Source organism: Bos indicus, chromosome 9 (genome assembly GCF_029378745.1).
Source record: "Bos indicus isolate NIAB-ARS_2022 breed Sahiwal x Tharparkar chromosome 9, NIAB-ARS_B.indTharparkar_mat_pri_1.0, whole genome shotgun sequence".
NCBI classification, from domain to species: domain Eukaryota; kingdom Metazoa; phylum Chordata; class Mammalia; order Artiodactyla; family Bovidae; genus Bos; species Bos indicus.
Genome location: NC_091768.1, coordinates 13368453 through 13385158, shown reverse-complemented (window position 1 = coordinate 13385158; position 16706 = coordinate 13368453). Strand labels below are relative to the sequence as shown.

Sequence of the window (16706 nt, the reverse complement as noted above, 5' to 3'; positions counted from 1 at the left end):
AAAGTATGTCACAAAGGTGCATAACCAGGAGGATGCATGAAAAACACCTAAGTCTTCCCAGGCTCTTCCAGACCACGCCCCCGTGAGCAACATCCATCCAATCCAATCCCAGCCCTGTCCCTTCCTTTCCATCCTTACGTTCAGCCACCATTTTCTAACTGTTGCAGCTCATCTCTCTCCCCTAGTCTTGCCCCTCCAATGCACCTTCCCCACTGCCAAACAGAAACCTGAGACTGAGGCACAGTGGCTAAAACATCTGGCACAGTTCCTGGCATGTAACAATGAACAAACATTAGCTATGATCATAATACTAGACCACCAAGTAACGACAACTTCTATTTGCCTACAGAATGAGAGCTACACTCCTTTGCATAGTTTGTTGTTGTGTAGTCGCTAACTCATGTCCAACTGTTCTGTAACCTCATGGACCGTAGCCCACCAGGCTCCTCTGTCCATGGGATTTCCCAGCAAAGAATACTGGAGCAGGTTGCCCTTTCCTCCTCCAGGGGATCCTTCTGACCCAGGGACTGAATGTGAACCTCCTGCTTGGCATGCTGATCCGCCAGGGAAGCCCCTGCACAGTTTACAGGGCTCAGTAAGCTGACCCCATCTACTGTTCTAGGCACATCTTCCTCCCAACACACAGATTTGATTGTAATTTGCTCCAAATGCCGGTGTACCTAAGCCTCTACAATTGCTGCATGGAACGCCCTCCCTTCCTTGTCCAGCTGCTGAAATGAGCTCCAAATTCTTCCTTCTCCACACGCCTCCAACAGGCAGAAGCCACCACTTCCTGAAACCTCAGGACGTCCGGAGTTCATCCCTCTTGACACGTTATTAGTGCTCAAAGCTCTCATTCATTATCTAGGTTTTTTTGGTGCTTTTGTCATTGTTACTTTGGGTTTGGAATTTCTTTGTTCCCTGGACTATGAACTCCTGGCAGTAGGGATCAAATATTTCTCCATTCTTAATTTCTATCCTCTGACTTGAGGTAGCGTTTGGGTCAGAAGAAATCCCTCTCCTCGAGCAGGAGCGAGTGTGAAAGTCGGGGTGAAAACAATGCTGACCACTGAGTAACTGGTCTAGTAAGGCAGAAACCAACTGTTAAAACCAAAGACCACAAGCAGGTCAAGAATCAGAAGGTCACCATGCTTGGCAAGTCCTGGAGCAGGCACTGCAATCAGAGCTGGCTCTCGTACCCACTGCCAAGGCGTGATACCCAGAGCTCAAAGGATCAGAAATGAAAAGCTAATACAAAAAGCTAATAAATACATGCTGTCGAATAATTAAGGAAATGCAAGTGAAAACAATGAAAGGCCATTTTTCTTCTGTCACACTGACAAAAAGAAAATAATTCCCAGGGTTGCTTAAAATTTAGGCAAAGAAACGCGTACAGTCTACTGATACATTACTTTGGTGAAGGTACCCATTTTTCCCACAGCCCTACAAACAAAGGAAACCCACACTGAAGGCTTTGATGACCTAGAGGACCTAGGGGGTTGGGTGTGAATGAGATAAATCCCTCTCGTTTCCCAGGCTTGTCTAGGACCTGGGCATGTCACCAACCAGGAAGACACAGAGAATGGAGAAAGGCCAGAGGTCCTTCCAGGGCACACGAGGATCTGAACAGGCACACCACAGCAGAGCATTTGCACGTGGTCACCTCCTGCTGGGACGCACACAGCACAGCGAAGGGTGATGTGAACAGTGCCCCTATCGCAGATGGAACAGTCACATGGCTGGAGACACAGGGAAAGTGGTCCCCCGCGCTCTCTGGGTCACCTCCGCACAGCTTGGGCTCTCCGTCAGCTTCCTCTGCACAGCACAGTGCCCGCTGCCTATGCCACACCCTCTCAAGCAATAAACTAACCCTGGCTAGAGAAGGCAAGGATCTCTGCCACTCTCCGGAGTCCCGGATTATGCACAGAGTGGCTCAGTGGCCAAGGATCTGCCTACCAGTGAAGGAGACAAAGGTTCGATCCCTGGGCGGGGAAGATCCCCTGGAAGAAGGAAATGGCAACACAACCCACTACAGAATTCTTGCCTGGAAAACTCCATGGACAGAGGAGCCTGGCAAACTACAGTGCATGAGGTCGCAAAGAGTCGGACATGACTGAGCACACCACACACACGTTAAGTGTCTAGCATGTAGAATTAAAGACGTCAAGTCACTGAAATGTGGCAGCCCCTCCTCTGGCCAAGGATGAGGTCCTGGGTTTGCCACCACTGCTCCAGGCCAAAGCGTCAGAGCACAGCCACAGACGGGATAGACCCCAGGCCAGCCGCTGTGCCCACAAAACCATCCACCTGTACCAGGAGCAACAACCTCATGAGCAAGGGCAGCAGGGTAGAAAAGAGCGAGCCAGTGACCACCTCGCTGTCGTGCTCAGTCACCTCAGGCGTGTCCGACTCTTTGCGACCCCATGGACTATAGCCCTCCAGGCTCAGAGCTCTGTCCACGGAATTCTCCAGGCAAGAATACTGGAGTGGGTAGCCATTCCCTTCCCCGGCGGATTTTACCAACCCAGGAATCAAATCCATGTCTCCTGTGTCTTCTGTATTGCAGGCGGATTCTTTACCCACTGAGCCACCTAGGAAGCCCCCAGTCACACTGTTGAAACACTTATATTTCCATTGTGTAAGGACAACTGGCTGCAGATGGCCAGAATTAGGAGAAAGAAGCTTATATTACCATAAACAGGCCCCTGAATCCCCTTGGCTTCCTGAGAAAGCCAATCAGTAGATCAGGGGAAATAACCAATGATCCCAGAAAAACACAGAAGTGTCTGAACATGCTATGGTGGTCAATATTTTAGGTACATCCTACCGTGAGTCACTCTTGGCTGGGCAACATGGGCCCCCAACAGTTGGTCTCGTGTAGACCCAAGATGCATTCTCCACACTCGCCTGCAGGGCGCGCTGTGCTAGCAAGTACAACTTTGTCCACATCAGGGGCTCTCACTACACTAAAGACCTACTTTTTTCTGGGAAATTTTTCCAAGAAAGATGTAGGAAATATCACAGTCTGATGAACCGGGCCCAAAGGACTGTTTTCAGAGGGAGGAGGGCAGGGTCCCAAAGACCATGGGTTCCTGGTAGAATTTCAGTCTAAATTCTCCTCCCTGGGGCTTGTAGCTCAGCTGGTTAAGAATCTTCCTGCAATACGGGAGACCTGGGTTCAATCCCTGGGTTGGGAAGACTTCCTGGAGGAGGGAAAGGCTACCCACTCCAGTATTCTGGCCTGGAGAATTCCATGGACTGTACAGTCCATGGGGTCGCAAAGAGTCGGACACGACTGAGCGACTTTCACTTCACTTGACCGAGGGAGCCACCCATCAGCCAGGCCAGCAGGATCCCTCGGAACCAGAAGCAGCAAAAGGAAGGTCACTCCATGCACTTCCGGGAAAGACAAATGTGTCAGGCCAAGTCCAAAATCTGAGAGAGGAGCCCAGCGAATCCACAAAACAGAATCAGCAGGGTTCCTTCTGGGTTAACGCCTAGAACAGACCATTTATCCAGGGCTGACTTGTACTCAACTGAGACAGAAAACAGGCAGATCTAATGCAAACAGCCAGACACAGACAGACATTAACTTCTGAATCCTTCTTTTACACAGAGCACTCAGTATTTGTGGACAAAGGATGACGGACAGTATGAATGGCATCCATAAACACCATTCAGAGTTATATGAATTTAGAAATGCTGTTCACTATGGTGACCTGCTTTATTCCAACACAGCAAAGGCAGAAATTCACAGAGCTGCAAATTCTGAACTAATACCAGTGCCATTCAAGAAATCTGCATTGAACATGCCAACCCATGTGGTATTTGCTACAAACATATCTTGGCTTTAAGTTATATGTATACATGTTTGTTTGCTAGATTTCTGTGTTTGTTTAACTTATAACAACAACAACTACTAAGAAGAATAGGAAGATACTGAAATAAAAAGCCTAAATTTACCTTCCAGTCTGTTATTCGTCAGAACATTTAGGATAACCGATGTGCTGGGACTGAGGGGATTTTTCAAAAGAGAGTCCCAGCAAACTGGGATGAGTTGCTCACCCGATTTCTATGCCATTGATCAAATGTCTAATATTCTCCTCGGCTTACATGTAGAAAACCAGGTCCACCTGGATCTCAGCCATCTTCAGCTTGGTTCTCACTAGAAAGCACTCGGTCTGCTAACCACACTGCTTTCAGAGCTTGGAGTGTTCCAGCAGCAGAGGCCAAAGACTTCCTGCCAAATGGGGTTCCTACAGCTAGCTAATGTTTAGTGAGCATGTTCTATGCACTACACACAGTTCTAAATGCTCTACTTGAACTCCCTCACAAAATCCTCATAAAGGTATTATTATTTTTATGCATTTTACAAATAAGGAAACCAAGGCTCAGAGATTTTGATTCATCTCCTCAAGGTCACAGAGCTAGCACCTCTAAGCACTTCTTAGAGCAGAGTGATCCTTCTAAAATCTTAAGTCAAATCATATCATGCCTCTCCTTAGAATTCTCCAGTGAATTTTCATTTCCCTCACAGTAAAATCCAAGGTCCATATCATAGCCAAGAAAATCCTGTACAGCCCCTCCTCCAGTCAACCTACTTATACCTGACCTATCTCCTAATATTGTCCACTCACTTTCTGGTCAACAGTGCTCTGCTAGTTTACTCCCCCAATGGCCCTAACAAGTTCCTACCACAGGACCTTTGCATATGCCATTCCCTCTGTTTGTAGGGTCTACTATTTCCTGTAGGTCTCTGTTTCAATAGGACTTCTCTAACAACCCTATTGAAAACAGCAAACACAAGCTCTTTCCCTCTCTTTCACACATACACACACTTATTCTTTTTTAATATATATTTGTATGTTAATTTATTATTTGTCCACTACCCACCAGGATACAACATCAATGTGAGCAAGGACTCACCCTCTGTATCAAGGACACAGAGGTTTAACATGTTTGACAAGTGAATTCATCAATGACGAAGCCGGGACAAAAACCCAAGCAGGCTGACTCTGGAGCCTGAGCTCTTAACCCATGCTCTACCATCCCCTTCCTAGGGAAACCATCCCACATCAGGAGGGGAGCTTAGCCACGTGAATCCTAAGATGTCCCAGGACCAATAATGTCAGCAGAACTTCCAAGAGAGCTCCATGAGCTGGCTTGAAGCCCCAGTTTCATTTCTACCTGGCACTCACCTTAATTAGAATGTTTAAAAAGGTTTTATAAGGCTTAAAATCAGAGAAGAGTGTAACAACACGAAACTTCACTTCCTGCTTTGGTTTATACAGGGGCTTGTCTGTTTGAATGAAGACAGTCATTCTCTTGGTCTCAAATGATAAGCGCGTACTATTTGAGAATAAAATCTCATCCTGGGCACGTCCGGTGACACGGAGCTCATACATCTCATCGGCACTGTTCAGAGGTAGCTAGGGGGAAAAAAAAAAAAGAAGACATCAGATGTACCAAGGTCTCATCGTTTTACCTCAAAAATGTTTTTAATTGTAAGTTAGCATTGAAGTTTTAAATATACAGTATTATCAAAAGTAATTGCAAGGTTGAAAAGTGTGCCACTCCTAGGCACAATTAAAAAATTTGTTTTCCCTCTTTTGACACCCTGGGGTTTGCTCTGTAGTTAAATCTCGAGGTTCCCGGATTGCAGGAGCCTCGCCCCACAGCCCTGTCAGCAGTCACCTTGTCACTTCCTATTCCAAGTACAAACTCTTCTGCATGTACAGTCACTGTGAGTCAGAACACCCTTCAGCATTCGCTTCCAAGCCTTGCCCTGTCTGAGGCAGCCCAAAGGCACATTGGCACAAGACTGGTTTTCTTGCCATTCTCTCTCCAGGATCTCTTTCCTGTGCCAAGATGCACTCTCTTGACCAACCCTGTGCATCGTGTCACAGTCCTGGTAAGTCTGATGGCACCGATACTGTTACCGTTTCTGTCACTAGTGGAAATCCTACCTTCTAGCACTGACAGACCAGAAGCCACACTCAGCAACTTACACACGCTGTTTCGCTCCACCTCACAACAATCCTTCAGGGGGATGCTCTAACAAATGCCAGGTTACAAACCAGGAACCTGGGGGGCCTGAAAGAGTGAAAGAAGTTGCTCCAGGTCACTGGCTGAGATTCAGACCTGGGATGAGCTATATACTCGAATGAGAGCCTTCATGTGGTGGTTTTAAAATACGTCCACACTGTTATATTTAACATAGATACCCAAAAGGGACCTACTACTGTCCAGCACATGGAACTCTGCTCAGTGTTATGGGGCAGCCTGGCTGGGAGGGGAGTTTGGGGGAGAAATCCATTCACGTATCCAACATGTGCATGTATGGCGGAGTCCCTTTCCTGTTCATCTGAAACTATCACAAGGTTGTTAATCGGCTATAGCCCAACACAAAATAAAAAGTTTTTTTAAACAAAACATGTCCAAATATTTTTTGACCCTTCTCCTTGCAAAAGGGGGAGCCTCAATCTCCAGTGACCTGCTCCTCAGGAGTAGAATGAGGCTGCGTCATTAACCAGATACCTTCTGCCTGGTTCTCTCTTTCTCGGATCCGAGGCTCTGGGGGAAGTCAGCTGCCATGCGATGAGGACACTCAAGAGGCCCGTGAGAGGCCATGTGGGGAGGGACAGAGGCCAACAGCCACAGCCCACCTGCCAGCCATGTGAACAGCAACCTTCCCGGGGACCCCCAGGCCCAGGGTCGCCTGCAGAGGTCAGCAGCTCGGGAAGCGCCGTCTCCTGAGACCCCACGTCAGACCTGCTCAGCTACACAGCCCCCAGCTTCCCGACCCACAGAAACTGTGTGAAGTAATAAAATTCTCTGACTGTTTTACACCAGCGTTTGGGGACCGTAGGTTACACAGCAGTAGATAACTAGCACACCTGACTTTTAGTTCGTCTTCATATTCCTAAACCCGAGATTCTGAAATGACATTCTGCCTCCTTTGGGAAAATAAGATTTGCCCACAGAGGGCTCTGAGGAGATTTTCCAGCAATAGCAGCCACCAAAAAGCCAGCAATACGGGTAAGAATATGAAAGAAACTTGATGAACCGCCGACACAACAGGGAGAAAAATACTGATGTTTGCAATTCACTCAGAAAAGCACTTTAAAAATAAGATGAATTCATGGATGGAGAAATGAGTAGATAGATTAACTATGTGATAAAGCAAGTACGGTAAAATGTTAACAGTAGATTCTAAGTGGTAGCTATAAGACTGTTCACTATGAAACTCTTTCAGGTTTTTTTGATATTTAATATTTTCATAATAAACTGTTAGGAGAAACAGTCATATCACCTTCAAATGACCTCTAGTACTGATTTTTGCTTTCCTGTAACAAACATTCACTGAGCACCTTAGAGCTTGGAATTCAACATGAACCAAAGATGTACACCCTAGAGGGCTGAGAACCTAGCCTAGCACTTGCATCCTCCTATTCTATTCTCTCAAATGATGAGATTCTTTTACTGATGAGAATCAGTCCCCAGATTCTTTTAAACGGAGTGTTCAATTCTGTAAGCATGTACACAAGAGTACACGTGAAAGTCGCTCAATCGTGTCCAACTCTTTGTGACCCCCTGGACTACACAGTCCATGGAATTCTCCAGGCCAGAATACTGGAGTGGGTAGCCTTTCCCTTCTCCAGGGGATCTTCCCAACCCAGGGATCAAACCCAGGTCTCCCGCATTGCAGGCGGTTTCTTTACCAGCTGAGCCACAAGGGAAGGTAAGCAGGAAAATATATATGCCAGGAACCACCATATCATTTGCTTGTATATGCCACAGATTTATAAACAGATTGTGATTTTAAAATATGGGATTAGATGGCATGTCTCTCCATGATTTGGGTATCATTTTTAGAGGCACAGAGGCCCCAGAACAGACAGTAGATTAAAGTAGTATTAGTCGCTCAGTCGTGTCCAACTCTTGGCTACCCCACGGACTATAGATCACCACACTTCTCTGTCCATGGAATTCTCCAGGTAAAAATACTGGAATGGGTTGCCATTCCCTTCTCCAGGGCATCTTCCCAACCCAGAGATCGAACCCAGGTCTCTGCATTGCAGGCAGATTCTTTGCCATTTGAGCCACCAGGAAAGCTCCAGTAGATTAAAGACTTATACCAAATTACTGATGCAGAGGCCTGCAACTAAAGACTTATTAACCACAAAAAGTCAAAGAGTTAGAGAATTAGAAGTGACACAAAGGTGTCCAAGGACTTTTCCTGTCTCCTACTCCATCCTCCTTCAGGGAGTTGATACACAAGAGGAGACAGTACTGACTCTCTGCTCCTTTCAGTTACCCTAATTCTCTTTTTCAACCCTCCCCTGGTAGAAATCCCACCTCCTCATATGTAAAATTTGGGCGATTTAGGATCCTCAAAGTCTTGGGGATGATCCTAGGGCTGGAAAGTCAGAGATAACAATGTGGACTTGTCAGAGTGGACCTGGGATGTCCCCATGAATCGGGGGGCATCCCTGCACGGCGCAGGGTGTCACCGTGTCACCTGTCAGCACAGACCTTGGCCATCCACTGGTAACAGTGGAAGGACACAGTGAGAAGGAGACTGGAGGAAATACTGGGGATGTTAAGCAATCCTCATGAAAGAGTCTCCCTGTGCCGGACCCGCAGTCAGTTGTAACCTGCTTCCGATGGTGGTGAGGATCAAAGGTAGTAAACCTCCTGAATCTCTGCTGGTAAACTGCCTCCCACCTTCTCCCACAATTACTGAAGAGTTCCCTGAACTGGTAATAAAGGGGTTCCTTATCTCTTATACAAGAACCAATTATTTACCTACAGAGGTTTTGGATCCTATGTGTTCAGCTGAAGTCGCAGGGCTGGGAAAAGACGTGGTACCCAGAGACAGACACTGTCTGACAGCAAGACAACAGGCCGGGGGTGTTCACTCCCCGGGACTTAGATCAACAAGATATCAACCAGCACCTGAGCTGAGCACTGTTGATTCTCCGTTATGCTAAGTCTGTTCTGGGTATACATAAACACAAACCCTCCAGGTGGATGACAGCTCCCCACCCAGCGAGGGGAGCTCTCTACATGACAGAGGGATGCTCGGAAAAGTCCCTGATGGACAATAAACCCCAAAGTGACAACAGATTCCTGATTCTATCCTGGCCCATCTAAAACCATCTCACCTTCTCTGAAAGATTAACTGTCTTAAGGAAACTGAGACGACACAAGAGTATTCAAAACTACTTTATTTCACTAATAACTCCAGTTACCAAAAGTAATGGCAATTTCAATAACTTTCTAAATAAAATTGAGAAACTTAAGATGATAGTTTCTATTTTAAAATATATTAGTAATTAAACATTAAAAGCATTCTAATTTTATTAGGAGGTTGGGATTAACATATACATACTATTATATGTAAGATGGGGCTTCCCAAGTGGCTCAGTTGGTATAGAATCTGCCTGCAATGCCAGAGACCTGGGTTTGATCCCTGGGTTGGGAAGATGTGGAGAAGGAAATGGCAACCCACTCCAGTATTCATGCCTGGAGAATTCCATGGACAGATTCAGACACGACTGTGCAACTTTCACTTTCATATGTAAGAGAGATAATCAACAAGGACCTACTGCATAACACAGGGAACTATACTCAATATTCTGTAATAACTTATATGGGAAAAGATCCGAAAAAGAATAGATATATGTATATGCATACATGATTCACTTTGCTGTACACCTGAAACTAACACAACATTGTAAATCAACTATACTCCAAAATACAATTTTAAAAAATTTTAAGCATTTTAATTTTAAAAGCCACTCCCTCATTTTACGTTTTATTTACAAAGAGAATAACAGAAACTTTTTCCAGCATATTTTATACAAAAAACAACCTTTATGTTAAGCATAAATTGCTTTTTTTATTTACTTCTTATTGAAGGCTGACTTCACTATATCAGAAGCAGAAACAATGAGCCAGTCAGATATTAAAAACACATTTGTTTTAATACAGCCAAAATGTTCATATTTTATAGCAAAAATTCATGAGGACCTTAAAAACTAATTTTAAATATTATATTTGCAAACATCAGAATGCAAGTATGCTTTTAAAGATGGGTCTATTTTCATTGAAAACTCATAAAAATGCAGAACCTTCTATTTTTGCCAAGCATTATCAAATTTTCCCAGACACTTTATGACTAAGTCTTTAAAGTTCTGTTTTACTAAAAAAGGATCTAGTCCTAAATATAAGCTCTAGTAAAGTTTTCAACAGGTAATTGCTATATCTATATACAACAGAAATAATGTTAAAGACAAATATGAGATACTGGGGTAAGTATTTCATATAGTTAAGACTTTAAAGAATAATAGTAGGGCTTCCCTGGTGGTCTGCTGCTGCTGCTGCTAAGTCGCTTCAGTCGAGCTCAACTCTGTGCAACCCCATAGACGGCAGCCTACCAGGCTCCCCCATCCCTGAGATTCTCCAGGCAAGAACACTGGAGTGGGTTGCCATTTCCTTCTCCAATGCATGAAAGTGAAAAGTGAAAAGTGAAAGGGAAGTCACTCAGTCGCATCTGACTCTTAGCGACCCCATGGACTGCAGCCTACCAAGCTCCTCCGCCCATGGGATTTGCCAAGCAAGAGTACTGGAGTGGGGTGCCATTCATTGCCTTCTCCGCCCTGGTGGTCTAGTGATTAAGAAACCACCTGCCAATGGGGGGGACACGGGTTCAATCCCTGGTCCAGGAAGATCCCACATGCCTGTGTGCAACTAAGCCTCTGTGCCACAGCTACTGAGCCTACACTCTAGAGCCTGTGCTCCCCAACAAGAGAAGCCACTGCAATGAGACGCCTGCGAACCCTGTCTAGAGAGCAGCCCTCGCTCACTGCAACGAGAGAAAGCCCACGTGCAGCAACAAATACCCAGTGCTGCCAAAAATAAATTTTAAAAATTTCTTTAAAGAATAACAGGAGTGCAATTTGCAGCTAATGATAAATGGGATGAGTACAGTGTAGAGGAGGGTTACTGGAATCCCAGCCCAAGTGCTCTGGTCCCACCCACACGCCTACTCCTTCCAGCCTCACTACCCTCCAGCCAGTGCAGCTGTGGACTTCTTTGAGGAAAGCAGTTACTATGCTTCAAGCTGTTCTTCCTGAACTTAAATCTCACCCTCTTCTGCTATCAGACAATTAAGTCACACAGGATTTATTTTAATCTTCTCATTGTAATATTCTTTCAACAGAGTTAGGGACACAGACATGGGGAGCCAGCACCTAAAGTCTGAGGTCGTATTAACGCAGTCTAATATCTTATTGTCATTAAGTTTGGGGGTTTTCTTAACCCCACTCTGCCTACTTATGCCTTCATTTCCCCTGCCCCTACTTTCTATTATTACAGCAGTATATTTCTTAGTAAGGTAAGTACAAACGTAATAGGTAAGAAATACAATAGTTATGAGAGGAGTATGTCAAGGCTGTATATTGTCACACTGCTTATTTAACTTATATGCAGAGTACATGGTGTGAAATGCCAAGCTGGAATCAAGATTGTTGGGAGAAATATTGGCAATCTCAGATACGCAGATGAAACCACTCTAATGGCAGAAAGCAAACAGAAACTAAAGAGCCTCTTGATGAGGGTGAAAGAATAGAGTGAAAAAGCTGGCTTCAAACTCAACGATCAAAAAACTAAGTTCATGGTCCTATCACTTCGTGGCAAATAATGGGGGAAAAATGGAAACAGTGACAGATTTTGTTTCTAGGGGCTCCAAAATCACTGCAGCCATGATTTTAACAGTGACTGCAGCCATGAAATTAAAAGACACTTGCTCCTTGGAAGAAAAGCTATGACAAATCTAGAAAGTGTATTAAAAAGCAGAGACATCACACTGATGACAAAGATCTGTATAGACAAGGCTATGGTTTTTCCTGTAGTCACATACAGATGACTTGTACAGACAGTTGAACCATAAAAAAGGCTGAGCACTGAAGAATTGATGCTTTCAAACTGTGGTGCTGGAGATTCTAAGAGTCCCTTGAATTGCAAAGAGATCAAACCAGTCAATCCTAAAAGAAATCAACCTGAATATTCACTGAAAGGATTGATGCTGAAGCTGAAGCTCCAATACTTTGGCCACCTGATGCAAAGAGTCGACTCACTGGAAAAGACCCTGACTCTGGGAAAAATTGAAGGCAAAAGAAGGGGGTGGCAGAGGATGAGACGATTAAATAGCAATACTGACTCAGTGGACATGAATTTAAGCAAACTCCAGAGACAGTGAAGGACAGGGAAGCCTGGCATGTTGCAGGCCATGGGGTGGCAAAGAGACAGATACAACTTAGAGACTGAATAAAATCAAGGCCTTTTTATAACGGATTGTTTGTGCTCAGTCACTCAGTTGTGTCTGACTCTGCAATTCCATGGACTGTAGCCCACCAGACACCTCTGTCCATGGAATTTTCCAGGCAAGAATATTGGAGCAGGCTGCCATTTCCTACTCCAGGGGGAAGAACTGTTTGGGAGCACTGTATTCTCTAAGAGTGTGAAAAGTGTGAAAGTGTTAGTCACTCAGGCATCCCAACTCTTTGTGATCCCACTGACTGTAGCCCTCCCCCCGCACCCCAACAAGGCTCCTCTGTCCAAGGAATTCTCCAAACAAGAATACTGAAGTGGGTAGCCATTCCCTTCTCCAGGGGATCTTCCCAACCCAGGGATTGAACGGAGGTCTCCTGCATTGCAGGCAGATTCTTTATCAGTGACCCACCAGGGAAGCCCATTCACTAAGAACTCCCCCTCAAAATGAATGTGGTTTCTGAATGTGCTTAATAAGCAAACTTCAAGAGGTAATGGGGAACCTGGCTTATCGGGAGATGCTGACCCTACATAAGTGTGTAATGTGTCAAGGTCAAAGTCATTACTCATCTAGTCCCAGAAAAGTACACCAAATTGTCTTCTTGGTGGATGCTGTGTTTAACTATACATTAAATGTGTGAAGCTCCAAAAGAAAACAGTTATAAAGGACAGACTTCCAAATCAAAGCTATGAGAAGTAGGACTAGTTAAGCAACATTGAATAACCAGGTTTCTTTTTTAAAAAAATATAAATTTATTTATTTTAACTGGAGATTAATTACTTCACAGTATTGTATTGTACTTCACAGAAAACAGTTATAAAGGACAGACTTCCAAATCAAAGCTATGAGAAGCAGGACTAGTTAAGCAACATTGAATAACCAGGTTTCTTTTTTAAAAAAATATAAATTTATTTATTTTAACTGGAGATTAATTACTTCACAGTATTGTATTGGTTTTGCTACACATCAACATGAATCCGCTAACTCTTCCCACTTCTACAGCAGATGCCACAGCATGTTTACATCTCATTTCACCTCCAAGGTAGCCTCTATGAAACAGACTACACTTTTATCCCCTTCTCCAGGGCTGGGACCACGGTGAGGTGAGCCAGGCACTTGCCTCAAGTGTAAAATTTAAGAGTGTGCCAAAAAACTCAATAATCAAGTAACTCAATAGCAAAAAAACTCAATAATAAATAGCAAAAGCAATACAGAATTATGACACACAAAATATCAAACTTTTAATCCAAGATAGGATCAGTATCAATTACTGATTTTTGTTTGTTTTGCCTCAAGCAACAATTCTGTTCAGCGAGGCACTGCCCTTTTCCAGGACAAAGAAACTGGGAGGGAGCAATAATGACACACCCAAGACTGTTGTGCTCATTAGGGCAGAAGCAGGACCAAACCCACCCAGGTCCCTGTGCAAATAGTCCAGGCCAGCTCCCCTCAGGAAGTTCTCTATTTGACAAAAGGAAAATCTCTGCGATGAGTCTGAAGAGGCTAATAACCCATCTCCCTGGAGTAATATTATCCTTAAATAATCTGAAGGTGGAACTGAACTCCAGCCAAACTCACAAGGCACGCAAATCAGTATGAAAGTCAACAAAATCGGAAATTCATTTCACTGACATGATGTATAATTATGAAACCAAAGTTTTAAAATAAATACTTACTGATGGAAGAATAAGTGTCTTGAAAGAGCCTAAAAAGGAAAACAGGGAAGAAAACAGTCATAATTTGAATATGATGATATAACATAAAACTCATTAAGACTCTCCTAATATTCTTTCAAATATACAGAGTATCATAAACTTACTAAATCACAAATTTATTTAGCCAAGCCAAAACAACTTTATTAAAGCCCAGAACCCCTGAGAGATTATACATATCCTTGTGCCAAAGAGTTAAAAGGCTATCAGTGGGTGAACCTCTTCCCAAAACCTAGGTTCTGCTTCTCTTTTCCACGTTCATTTTTGGTGTCAGTGTTGCTGCTGCTCCTCTTGCTGTTTTACGGTTAAAAATATTTGAGGGACACTTCATACAGTGTACAGAAAGAAGCTGAGGTTCATTTCTAATGAACATTTCTCATACACTCATGACAGACAGAAAAAAGGAAGGCATTAGTCACATCAGGGTTGAGCTGGGACTCCTAACTGACCCATTAGTATTAAAACGATGCAGACTTTTTTCATGTAAGTTACTAAACAAAGACTGCTAATTTAACTCATGCCAACTTCTCATCAAATCTATTTACTGCTAGGGAAAAATGTTCCAAGTTAAAAATAAAACAGTACTTATTCAAAGTTCCCATTTAAGTGACATGAATTTATAGGTGATAACAGGCCCTCAGTTTCTTCATTCATTTAAGAAACACTTATTAAGGGTAACCCAGTAAATAAGACAGACACAGCCCCTCTCCTCCTGGAGGCCACGGGCATCTACCCCGTGGGAACAGACAGGCATAGCATGCAACAGGCGTCAGGCCGGTGGCTTCTGCAATCAGACCACTAGTCCTACCCTTGACATGTTACCTAATTCTCCAGGTTCAACCACAGAGCTTCCCTGCTAGTCCAGTGGCCGAATTAGCCTTACAACACAGGGAATGCGGGATCAGTCCCTGGTCGGGAGCTAAGGCCCCCACATGCTGCAGGGAAAGCCATTATGCTGCAACTAGGACCCAATGCAGCCAAAGTTTAAAAATAAATACTTTTTAAAAAAATCTTTGAAATCAAAGAGCTAAATAAATGGAGAGACGCTCAGTGTTCATAAATAGAACAACTCAATTATCAACACATCAGTTCTTCCCAACTCAATCTTTAGAGTCAACGCAGTCCTAATCAAAATCCCAGCAAGGGAGTTTATGGATATCAACAACCTGACTCTAAAGTTTACATGGAAAAGCAAAAGACGCAGGCTAGCTAACCGTACTGAAGAATAAAGGTGGAGGAATAATGCTGCCTGACTTCAAGACTTACTATAAAGCTACAGTAATCAAGACCATGTGATACTAGCAAAAGGATAGACAGATCAATGGAACAGAGTTGAGAGCCTAGAAATAGACTCCATGAGAACAGTCAACCAATTTTTTTTATTACTTGTTACTGGAGCATAGTTGCTCTACAATGTGTTCGTTTCTGCTGTATGGCAAAGCAAACCAGTTAAACCTATACATATATCTACTCTTTTTTAGATTTCCTTCCCATTTAAGCCACCATAAAGCGCTGAGTATGGAGGAAGGCAACCCACTCCAGTATCCTTGCCTGGAGAATCCCACGGACAGAGGTGTCTGGTGGGCTACATTCCACAGGATGGCAAAGAGTCGAGCACAACTGAATGGATTTAGCACGCACACACAGCACTGAGTAGAGCTTCCTGTGCTACCCAGTAGGTTCTCATTAGTTACTATTTCATACACAGCAGTGTACATATGTCAGTCCCAATTTCCCAATTCATATCATTCCCCCTCCCCTGAGTAACCGTAAGTTTGTTCACTATATCTGTGACTCTATTTCTGCTTTGCAAATAAGTTCATCTGTACCATTTTTCTAGATTCCACCTATAGGCAGTTTTAGGTGACAACTGTTTTTCTCTTTCTGACTTACTTCACTCTGTATGACACTCTCCAGGTCCATCCACATCTCTGAAATGGCACTAGTTCATTCCTTTTTACAGTCCGGTAATATTCTATTGTACATCTGTACCGCATCTTTATCCATTCCTCTGCTGATGGACACTTAGGTTGCTTCCATGTCCTGGCTATTGTAAATAGTGCTGCAATGAACTTCAGGGTGCATGTATCTTTCTGAGCTATGGTTTTCTCTGGATATATGCTCAGGAGTGGGATTGCCTGGATCAGACGGTAGCTCTATTTTTAGGTTTTTGAGGAACCTCCATGCTGTTCTCCATAGTGGCGGTAACCAACTGACATCCCCACCAACAGTGTAGGAGGGTTCCCCTTTCAGTACACCCTCTCTAGCGTTTACTGTTTGTAGATTTTTGATGATGGCCATTCTGACTGGTGTAAAGTGACACCTCATTGTAATTTTGACTTGCATTTCTCTAATAATTAATGATGTTGAATATATTTTCATCTGTTTGTGGGCCATTTGAATGTCCTCTTTGGAGAAATGTCTATTTAGATTTTCTGCCCATTTGTTGATTGGGTTGTTTGTGTTTTTTTTTGATATTGAGCTGCATGAGCTGTTTGTATATCTTAAAGATTAATCCCTTGTCAGTTGGTTTATTTTAAAATATTTTCTCCAATTCTGAGGGTTGTCTTTTCTTTAGTTTATTCTTTCCTTTGCTATGCAAAAGCTTTTAAATTTAATTAGGTCCCATTTGTTTATTTTTGCTTCTAATTTCATTA

The 16706-nt window shown here is 43.7% G+C and overlaps 1 protein-coding gene across 1 annotated transcript in view; it reads right to left on the bottom strand.

The window, feature by feature from the left end:
- The window catches only part of CD109 (CD109 molecule), a 136719-nt gene that overhangs the window by 100213 nt on the left and 19800 nt on the right, over window positions 1-16706 (bottom strand). The window contains exons 3-4 of the mRNA XM_070795748.1: window positions 14014-14042; window positions 5199-5429 (exon numbers count right to left, since the gene is read on the bottom strand). Of these exons, the coding sequence (XP_070651849.1) occupies window positions 5199-5429; window positions 14014-14042 (260 nt within the window). The remainder of the gene's footprint in view (window positions 1-5198; window positions 5430-14013; window positions 14043-16706) is intronic.